Genomic DNA, 11,593 nt, shown 5'->3' with positions numbered 1-11,593 from the left:
GTGTGTGTGTGTGGTCTAATTTTAATGTGACTTTTTGGTGAATTGACAGGCTTCTGTGTGTCTTTGAATGCAACTTTCTATCTAAGCTTGCAAGCATTAGCTCATAACTTAGCACTCATTTCCATATCATTCAAATATGATCGCTTCTGACTCCAATAAAACGCCACGGTGACGGCCCGAATGCCAGACTTCAGACTTCAGCCTTCAACCGTAAAATGGAAGTCCATTAACAAACTGTTGATGTTCTTGTGGCTGTGACCATCTGTTTTATACAGTCTCTGACTTTTTGGTAAACATTTCCCATTCATGTAAAAAAAACCCTGCAACTTTGCATTTGTTATAGTTATGTTACAAGTGCTAGAAGGTACAGGTAGATAATGCATTTTAATGCGATAACAAAAAAAAAACTGACACAAAGGTGAGCCTGGATCCTGGACTTCCCGTACTGTTTTGGTAGAGCCATTACTGCCTGGCAAATGGCCATCTCTTTTACATACTACACTGCAGAGCTTGTAGCCTCTTCTGACACTGCTGAAAAATACATTCTGTCATACATGTAGTGCAAACTCAAACTGTCCTGGGTCAGGAAGAAGCAGAACTAAATTTCTGCCTCTTCAGCAGGCTCTACTAAGCTTTAAAAAGCATTCTAACTTCCTCTGAAGTATCGCTGACCTTTTAATCGTGACCCACTCGGCTTCGGATCAGATTTCTTTGCTAGCCAATATCACGGCACTGGATTACTCTTCAAAGTTGACTTTCCTCTGCGAATATCAGAGTTGAAGGGCTTTCGTCAAAAGTGGAGCATTAGACACCTATAATCACATGTAAATTATACTAAAGCATTCTGCAGAGTCATACAACCTTGACTACATGGAGAAACTACACCAGAGAGGGAAAAATATCTGGAATCTGTGATGACTTAATGATGCTAAATCCATCTTGAAGTGAATCTGGCCCAGTGTTGGTGACTTTTAAGACTATTCTAAGAAATAAGGCTTACTTCCAGGGCATGATGTCAATATATTAAAAAAAAAAAAGTGGTGGTGTTAGCTTTTCTCTGCAACTGGAGGGTCCTTTTCAGGCAAGTAAAAACACAGGGCTATTGGATTCCTTCCTTACTGGCTGCCTCCTTCTTTTTCTCTCCTAGTATGTAATTTCCCCCCCTTTTTTTCTTCCTCCTCACTGTCTTTCACTTCTCATGTTCTTTGTTCTGTGTAGTGTAATGACTGGTAGCTATAGCCAGAGGCAACTAAAAAAGGGCTGCTGTTATATCTGCTGGTTTTGCACTCAGCTTGTGCTATTACTGTATGTTTTCTTTTTTCCTCTCTAGTGGTGGGGAGAGGGGGAGAGGAAGGGAGGAGGACCTGGATTTTAAACCCACAAAATTGCGAGTACATGCTTTGTAGTTTAGTGAGGTGCACCACAGATTTACCGACGGCTCCCAGCCCGTTTGGGAGTTTCTAGATTCTGAAATTCCCACGACGGAGCTCAAGTCTGTAGCCAAGATCAGGTAATGTTTGTCACCTGGTGGGGTTCAGGAGGGTCACATCAATTACTGAGCCACCTAGATGGCTCAATTATTCACAAATTACCTTATGGAATGGCGGGTCTGGTTCATGCTGACGCACTCAGACATTCGAGTCATTTCACACTGTTGCACTTGCTGCAAAAACAAAGGAAAGACATGGTCTGGTTGTTTTAACAGCGTGTGAGCGTAAATAGACTAAAATTACCTTTAACTAATAGGTGAATTCCTTTTCTTGTACTTGAAGGTGGTGCATGAACCCATTTGAAGCCTCAGCATTTTTTAATTTTGTATTTTTTGGAGCCAGACGTGACCATATGTGGATGAGAAGGTGGTGTGCTAATGTTAGCAGCTGGAACTAGAATACTTCCATGCTTGATTGGAAAGGAGCATCAGTGGGCCACATGGGTGCAGTTCAGTCACACACATGCTAATTAGTGCTAAGTTAACAGACTGATAAAAATAAGTTTCACTTGTCAAAGCTGATGTACATGTCCTCGATGCACCGTGCAAAAGTTGACGCTTTGCACGGTGCTTGGAGCTTCCTATTTTGGGCGCTTGCACTGAACAGCAGAAGCACATTTGCTGAATAAAGAACGATTCTGCACAAACTTGTCTTGACGTCAGCAGGCAATAAAGGGCTGCATTCACTTGTGTAACACAAATCAATATTATTATTGTTTCTTTAAAACGCTTAATGCTGCCTGAAAGGGTACGTGTGTGTATTCATTTGCAGATTTTTGCGCACTTTGCTTCGGCGCAGAGTGGGAACCATGCCTGAGAGGGATTGTGTGTCCGTGTGTGTGTTGTGATGGCAGCGCAGACTGTAGACAGAGGGACAGTAGTGTGTTGTTTTGCTGAGATGATGATGCCACCATCTATTCAGTAGATTGGGGCTCGCTGCCAGTGACCGAGTAAAGCCTAAAGCTATTGTTCTGGATTTCTAACGCAGTGGACTGGACTCAGAGGACATCGCTTTCGTCTTCTTGGCCTTTTTATGTTATATGTTATATTTAATCTTAAGAAGATTTCGCCAAGAAAAAGCTTGTAAAATTTTTGGTGATTTAAGGTGGCTGCAAGCGATTGGTTTGGAGAGTAGGTAAAAAATTAATCCAGAAATTGATATATTATTTTTTCACCACCAGTGAAACTATTTTTTCTTTACACTTCTAAATATAAATAACTTGTACACAAATCCACTCGTGATAACCCTTTACAGCCAAATGAAACGGTTGCAAATCTGAAACATGATATATCGGACCACCTGTGTCTGTAGGGTCTCCTTGGCAGGGCGTGGAGGTCCTGGAAAACACACTTGGATAGGCATGTTGTTCAGCATTGGTAAATGTAAATAATAAGTAATAATTCACCTGGACTCTATTCAGTGAAACCTAGGTGCTCCAGCTGACTGAACACTTACAGCTGTAGCTTCAGACATCAAATAAGAACATGTTTTTCGACCTGCTAATCTTTCTTGAGCCCCGGTAGTTGAAGCTGTGGGTGTGGGGATGGGCACCAAATTCACATGCATTCCAGATCACTGTTGGCCCCGTGACCCAGTTGTTTGGCATGGTGTGTGCATGCCAGCCCTTATCCTGTGTGTGTGTGTGTGTGTGTGTGTGTGTGTGTGTGTGTGTGTGTGTGTGTGTGGTAGAAGCACCACAGCAGTGACAGATGGAGCGTTGGTAAACCCGGACTATAATGCCAGATAATAAAGCTTGGATTCCCTCACATGCACACACACACATACACAGCTGCAGAATGGTTGTGTTGCTTCTCAGCATGTAACTCACACAAATGTGCACACAACTGGCCATCTCTCTGAGCTGGTATTTAACACCAATGCAACAACTTTTAGCCCTGCATGCCACGCCCTCACCGGATTCCCCTACCTAGTGCCTTCGAGTCTACATTCCAAGTCGGTCCTTTTCCATTTGGTGCATACCATAGCAGCAGATGCAGAGCTTAAGGTCTCAGTGACGCGCCTGAGTGCTGGTGGACATGTGTCTCAGTGAAATTCATCCTGTCTGCTTCAGGTTTTCCATCAGTTTGATCCTTTTACAATCTAAATGATTAATTTTGTGTTAAGAATCTAAATCAAGTATCACTGGTCCATGGTTTAGTTCTTTCTCTTGTTGCGACCATAAACACGTAATCTAAAATGTACTAAAAGTTATAAACTGCATGCTAGAAGAGGGTTAAAATGCGGTTAACAACATCTATAGATTGCAGCATCAACAACCAATCATTTACCAGTTTATCTGTAATGATGAGGGCAGCACAGAATTGGCGCAGGCTGAGATTTGTGCCCTAACAAAACACAGGCACAACATTAGGGGGAACAAAAGGTTTAAATGTTGCATTTTAAGCGGGACTTATAGCCATCAGTGGACCGTAATAATACTTCTCCATTTGCTTATGTCTTGTTGTGTCTATCTAAGGTTCTCTCTGTGTGTCGTGCACCTCTGTGTCCAACCACATCCTGGCTGTTTTTGTTTGCGCGGTCCTCAGCGAGGGTCATGTCTATGCACTTGTGTGTATAGTCACGTGTGTTTAACTGCACTCCAGTCAGCTATCTGGCTTCCAGCAGCTTTGAGCTTTGACCAGCCATCGATGCTGGCAGCCGTCAACAAGCAGAGAACAGCTGGCTGCCGTCTTTGAACCGACAATGTGTGTTTAGTGATGAAAACCTGTAGGAGCATGACTGCAGAACAAAGGAACAGGATGTGTGTGTCCATCTGGGTGATGGTAATACAATGTATTGGCGACAACAGTCTGGCTTTTATAGGACTTAATTGGGCTGCTGCCTTTCATTCTCCTCAGAGTTGGGGTGACATGTTAATCCTGAGAATCATTTCTCATATGACAGACAAATAAACGTTTATCTTAATATGACATTGCGAACTTCCCCACACAGTAAATACAGTAAGCATAAAAGGAAGCTAAAGTTCAAACTCATGTGACAGTCTTCTTACTCGCATGTACTCTCTTCCTTTTTTAAAATATACTCCAATATATTTAGACTTTGCTGCCAACTGTGTCTGCTTTTTTTGCTTTTGATTTGCACATCTGCAATAACCGCAATAACTCTGTAGCAACAGCAACATTAATTCTTATAACAACAACAACAGTTTAACGGTTTTCATTGTGAGGTAAATGCTCTACAATAATACAGAGAACTCCAACAATCATCACCTACGGGCATGCATCTAGTGACTGGGCGAAGAAACCAAAACCCCTTTTGGTTGGGGCTCAATAACCTCAGTTTTATCTGAATTTAGGAGCAGGAGTTCAGGGGTCATGTAGGTCTTTGTCTTTAAGGCAGTCCTGCAGTTTAATTAATCGTTGCGTGTCATCTGGCTTCGTTGAAAGATAAAATTGGGTGTCATCTGCATAGCACTGAAAATGCATGATGCCTTGTAATAATATTGCCTAAGCGAAGCATGTATAATGCAGATAGAACTGGTCCCAGGACAGAAACCTGTGGAACTGACAGAGCTGCCATCAAGGAGAACAAAACTATATGAACAAATGTAAAAGAAAGTTAATAGCTGTGATTTGAAAACATAAGCTGCGGCATGTGCAGCAGGTCAGTGCTGAAGCCGCGACTTTGCAGAATGTTTGACGTTTGAATAATATTCACGTCAGTGTTCTCCTCCCAACACTGGGCTGTTTACAACCTTTCAGATCACGAGACTCCACATCATTTGTAGTGTGACGGTGATGAGAACATGCTCAACATCGCATAATGTTGGATGCTGTGTGTTTTATGGTTTTAAACTGTGGCGCTCCTCCTGACCCTCTGCCACAGAGAGATCACATCCACGGTATCGGCTAGCACCAGGCCAACACATTAAATATGTAGGCATGTGTAAAGAAACCCTGTCCTCCATATCATCTTATTGAGACGAGAGCACCTCTACAGTTTTTTTTTTCCCCAACTGCTTCCTTTTCCCTCTTTTCACCCCTTTAAATCCAGGTCTTTTCCTCCCTCATATATACAACCAAGAATACAGCTGGAGACATTTAGGAGTGTGAAATGATCCGATTCAGTAGACCGCAGCTGCAGCTGCATATTAATCCTGAAATGATGCGTTCATGCAGCACATATGTCTTCATCCGAGTTGTACTTAACATTAACTTAAAAGTTATTTTAACTGCTGAATAGAGCCCTTTAGAAATACAATACACTTGATAAAAGTTAATAATGGTGTAATATTTTCCTAATGCATAATATTGCTGGGATACATATTATTTGTCCTTCAGATAAGCCTCTGAGAAAAGGATGAATGAATTTGGGAAGGGGTGTCAGAGGCCTGGGGGGAAGGGTATAAGGAGGGGGTGGGGCATTCTTTCGAGGCCCCCCATAATCACTATTTGTGTTTGGCTGCCTTGTCCCACTTCCAGTGTGTGTGTGTTGTTTGGTGGGTAAAAGGGTTTCGCTCGCAGCCTCGCCACTATAGTTTGATTTCATTCATTCCACTGAGGACAAAGCGAGCCGTTTGAGAGTTTCAGCAGCAGTGAAAAGCTGCCCGACGCCTGAATGTCTGATATATCTGCACCATTCACCCATATAGTTCACAAACCATGAGCACTGTGCATGTTATTTCAGCTAAATGAAATTGTTCTCTACAAATGTTCTTACATTTTCATAAAAATATGAGGTTCAATTGGGGGAGAAAAAAAATGTCTTACAAAGTAGCTTTTTGCATGCAGCAGGAAACTATTTCAAGCATTTAAAAATGCATCTTCTTAGTTGGACGATCACTTACTGATGCTTTCACAGCTACTTTACTGACTTGTATTTAACACTAACAGCTGCAAGTACTCATCCTAAGGCATGGCTAATGTAGGAAATGACCGACTAAAGGAGCTTTAACTCCATCTGGTTGAAATGGCAAATCCATCCATGAACTGGACACACTGTGACATGAAGTATTGCAAATCGCATGATCGCATCGCTTGAGATTTAGTCTGAGAGTTGGTTTTATTTTGAAATAAAACCAACTCTCTTGCTGTAAGGTCAAAGATGCGGACACTTGCACGCTTAAAGTATCTTCAGTCAGAGAGCGCTGCACATGTCTTGCTGTTAGTCGGAGCTTGGGCCTTAGCCAGAGCTTACTGCCTGACACATTGAACTGACAGCTGGCCCAGTGATCCCACAACACTCAAACACACACTCTGACATATGACAACACACTTGCTCACACACAGTCTGCCTCCTATACTGTATATCATATACAAATCAAACATTTCCTTTTGGATCCCCACCTCATTATCTCCTTTGTCCTTCCAGAAAACAAATTGTTCTTCATTCAGCACTCATTGCTTTGCTCAAAGGCACCATGAACTCAGATTTTAAAGCACGCCCCCTTCCTCTTTGTCTCTGCTGTAGTAGAAGCTAATTATATACAGTTGCTGGGTTTTTTTGTGTTAAATTACAGAGTGGTTGATTTTTGCTGGAAGCTCTGTGGTGTGTTTGAGTCTAATAAGTGGACCTGGATTAGTGCCAAGTCAACCATCTCTCTTTTTCCACTCTTAGACCGTTTACTTTTATCTTCCTCTGTCCTTTTTTTAAGCCATTTCTTCTTCTGTCTTGACCCAGTCTCTACTCCGATTCTCCTCTTCTTTTGTTGCTTTTTCTGCAATAATCACTGCTTTTTTTTGGATAATCTCCTAAAATCTGTAAAGCTTTACCTCTGACTTTACCAAAGTGTGTGTGAGTTATTGCTGTACACCCCCAGGACACCATGTTCCTTCCTGACCAGAGCTACTTACAGTATACTTTGTTTTACTTCTTTAATAATTTTTAAAGCAAGTTCCAAGAGCATCTCAAACATCCTGTGAACAGCTGCTCATACTGTAACATATGTTGACTTCACAAAAAACATGAGACGTACAATCTGTAGTATGAGTCACTGTCTAGCCAATCGTATGCTGACACAATGTATGTAGCATTACTGAAGCTTTAAGCTCTTAATCCCAGGGGGTTGCTGCATCATATGGAGCTGCTGCATAGACCGACGGTGCCACAGATTAAAGAAGGAAATGACCAACAAACATCAGCATGCGCACAGTTTTTACAGGTAGTCTGAGGATATTTGTGACGAAGAATGCCAATTATGTGATCACCTGCAGTGCTTTAGTCTGGTATGAGTGGATTGCTTTGTTCTCCGGTGTGGTCATTCTGTCTTATTTTCCCACAGACTAAAGGTTTCATGCTGTTACAGACTGTTTTTAGTTGTTTGGCTCAAGTGACTCACAAGTCCTGGTTTATGACCGCCTGATAACATCGCCGATGGCCTCAGCTGCACTTTGTGTTTACCGTAAAATGACGCATTCACACTTTGGTAATTAACAATAGACTCGCTGAACATATCGTTGTGTGTTAACATCTTTAATAACTACAGGATTAGATTTAGAGATTTAAAGAGGGAGCAAGTAAGGCACATCTCAGAGAAATAAAGTCTAAGAAGAGAGAGTGTTCGTTTGTATAACTCTGCGTCCAGTTCACATGTCTGACACATGTCTGATTGGCTGACAGTGTTACAGTTAGATTAGCTAGCCCTTAATAGCTTTTTGGAATATCTATTGACATTTCTAATGTGACATCAGACGCACATTGCTTAAGAGTTGTGTGCCATATTGGATGTGATAGAACCACTGGTTTCCTTGGGAGGCTGGCGAGTGGTTCCTGCAGTTTGCCGGCTCTTGCTGGGTGAAATCAGTTGCAGAGAAGGTGCTTAACCAAAAACCTTCTAGTAATTGCTTTGATAGCTAGCACATTGTTACGGTGGCCCGTAGTTTGTCAGTTTTTTTGTTTTTCATGTTTCATGCTGCAAACAACTTGCTAACTACTAGATAATTAGTAGTAAAAGTTGAAGTTGTGCTTCCAGTGTTTCGAAAGGGCAGCTTTTACCATCAGGGAGGGCAGCAGGCCAGTGTTTGTAGACAAGCCTGTCACTTCCAACTATTACCGCAGCAGCATGCTAGCAACCACAGCGATTACAAGGAGGTTTTTGCCATTTGGTTTGGAAATGCACATTTTTCCCTACTGACTGATGACAATTAGGCAGTCACCGACTGGTCTCCAGGTTTGTGTGACGAGCATTATTCACATTATCCTACATTGCCATCATAATTGTCACATGTCCAAAATGTTAATGCCGCATGTTTAGCAGTCACATGTGTCAAAAACCTCCAAAAATGGGCATTGCACATATGAAAGTGTCTTAAAGCTCCATTCATTCTAATAGAACTGGGGGTTTCTGAAGCCAACTATATAGAAGTCTATGAGAGCATGACCTCACTTCTCACTAGTGGTCTGCTAGTGAGAATTTTGGTGTAACCAAGTAAATGCAGTGCTAGTATTGCTGTTCCCAATACAGATGTCGATACTTTTAACCTATAAAGGCTGCTTAGTCAAAATATTTTGCTATGAATTATGAATGAAAAATATGCTCACTATGTCATGGTCATGGTAAATTATGGTCACCTTTGGTGTTAAATAGAAAATAAAACAGAGTGTGTTGTTGTCTATGGTTAGCTTGTGATTGTGAATTGGAGACATCCACACTGTTAACCTCACGGTGGCCTATTTCCATCTTTTATATGCAGTTTGTTATCAGAGAGAAAAGTGGAGCTTTTAAACCTCATCCATCAGGACACTTTCACCACAAAGCTTATCCTAGATGAGATTAAAACAGTGACTCTTCTAAAGATCCTATAATCAGTCTGGTGTTGCAATTTTTGGGTCGATGGTCCCTTTATAAAAATGTGAACAGTTTGTTTGGGTTGCACTTGGATGGTAATTAATGCATCTCACTGCCAGTCCACACCATACTGCTAGTAAACCTTGCCACACTTTGCTCACACCAGCCGCGGTGCCAGCATTTGTCTGCACACACTCAGAGACACACACACACACACGTAGCGATGCTCCATCATACACACTTAGATGACATTATAAATTCTCAGTTTTCATTCACAGATGCACACATGATCGGACACAGTTAACAATCCAATCCCTGTTTTTGGCATACATGGCTCACACATGGCAGCCAAATCAGTGGGGGGGAGAGTGCTTTTTCTCTATCTCTCTGTCTCTACATGTCTCAAAGGGCTAAATGAGATTACTGTAATCCAGCCTGACCACAGGACAGAGGAAATCCAAATGGTGTTTACTTCATCTCCAGTCTACATTACTTTTACCCCTTTTCACTCTTTCTCCTTTTTGGATTTTCTCATTTTACTCCCTCCTTTTTTCATGTGCCCTGCCCTCTTTATTTCGCCCTACTTCCCATGCTCCTCCCCTTTTACACCTTCCACATATTTATATATGAACACACTTAAAAAAAAAAAAAAAAGTTCAGCTGTTGGTTATATTGGCAAAAGAGTTGACAGTGGATTTTGGTTTGGAGACTTTGTTTTCTAACATACTGTTTTCTGTTTCTTTGTTTAGATGACATCGTGCAAAAGGATGATACTCCTATGTATGCAGCACAAATCGGCTCTGAACTCCAGAAACAGTTTGCCATCCTGCCAGGTTGGTTTGATATTATACACATGCACAAAGTGGCAGTTAATTATTTCAAGACATACATAACTTTCTCCTCCTTTTGATATGTAAAGAACATGCGAGTAGACCCGGCTCTTTGAATCAGCTTATCCATGTCAGTGACTTAGTGGTGAAACTCATGATGAACGAGTGACCCCAGAGAGATCTCGGTGTCTTTCCAAATGTGCAGCATGGATTAGATTAAACTGGACAATTGAGTTGCTAACAAACACATTCATGTGTGTGAACAGGGGAATTTATGTCGGGGCAGAGCTAATGGGGGTTATAAACATAGCGCAATTGGCCTAACTCTTTAGAATCTAATTATATCTTTGTGTCTGTGTAGCTCAGTGAAACGCAGTCCTCTCTCTACTTGCGCTCTTCTATGTAACAAAACTGTTGGTGCAATTAAAAAAATATATATAAATGTCTCTGGCAGCAAAAACACTTCCAGGACGTGAAGGCGGATATGTCCAGCAGAGTCCAAAAATAGTTCCGCTCATACTTACATGACAGCCAAAGCGACACTTTGTGAAAGGCTTTTAACCTTTTGATAATTTATTTGCTTCTGTTTGTGTAGTTACCAATATTTTAACTAATAAAATAAAAAAATAAAAGTTTAAATAATTTTGATTTCATTGAAGCGTAATACCTTAAGGGTTTTGCTTTGCGCTGCAGATATATTTGGACCTTTCTGTGTCTGCAAAGCTATAAACTATATGTGGGACTAATTTACTATCCTTCACACTCTGGGAAAATGTTGATGCAGCACTAACAAAATTATTGTGACCGTGTGCAATGAACTATATTATTGTCTTTGAAATTGGGACAACAATTGGGCTTCGAAGATGGGAACAAGGTCTGTGTCTACTTGCAGTCAGTTTCCATGTTGAAAGGAACTTTGTTCCATCAAGACGATGCTATCTGATGGAGTCAGGTAGAATGGGGTCTGTGACAATATGGCATTAACTATGATTGATTTGCAGAAATTGCAAGTCTGTGGCTATAGAAATTCGGAAATTCTTCCACAAATAGTGACATAGTTCCTGCAAAATAGTTGTTTAACTATAAAATGACTCAGGCGCTCTGCAACCTTGCTCTTATACCAGAATACAACCAGCTGAGTTGAGTCCTCTGTTGCAAAGACACGTGACACCAGCAGTATGTTGACTTTTTTTTGTTTATAAATTAGATGACAGTTATGTGCAAACCTTGATCTGTCTGTCTGAGAGTGATTGCAGTGTTTCTAAATCAGACTGCAATTGCTTGGCGACAAGTTGCCTTGTGTAATCAAGCTCAACTTTGTAAACAGTTGTGTGCAACTCAAAGTAAAGAAATTCAATGCAATTTTGTCTTGTTATTTTTTTCCCTGATTGCAAAAAGGTTGTCGTCATATTTTTACTCTAGTATGGAGGTGGTTTTCAGGTGTTTACTTAAAAAAAACAAAAACAAACAAAGCAGGCATGGCAGGAAAGAACTGCTAAGAGAAGGGGAAAAAAAGGGGGGGGGGG

General features: G+C 41.2%; 1 protein-coding gene across 5 annotated transcripts in view; it reads left to right on the top strand.

The window, feature by feature from the left end:
• Positions 1–11,593, top strand: part of mcf2la (mcf.2 cell line derived transforming sequence-like a) — a 49,092-nt gene that overhangs the window by 15,619 nt on the left and 21,880 nt on the right. For 4 of the 5 annotated variants that reach the window (XM_005730882.1, XM_005730881.1, XM_005730880.1 and 1 more), the window contains one exon: positions 9,987–10,070. In XM_005730882.1, coding sequence (XP_005730939.1) covers positions 9,987–10,070 — 84 coding nt within the window. Of the gene's footprint in view, positions 1–7,577; positions 7,612–9,986; positions 10,071–11,593 lie in introns of those variants that run through there. The other variant, XM_005730883.2, reaches the window with a different exon arrangement.

This window comes from Pundamilia nyererei, unplaced genomic scaffold (assembly GCF_000239375.1).
Source record: "Pundamilia nyererei isolate P.nyererei 1_Seehausen unplaced genomic scaffold, PunNye1.0 scaffold00040, whole genome shotgun sequence".
Lineage (NCBI taxonomy): Eukaryota > Metazoa > Chordata > Actinopteri > Cichliformes > Cichlidae > Pundamilia > Pundamilia nyererei.
The sequence above is the reverse complement of the archived record's forward strand: the minus strand, read 5'-3'. Positions and strand labels throughout refer to the sequence as shown.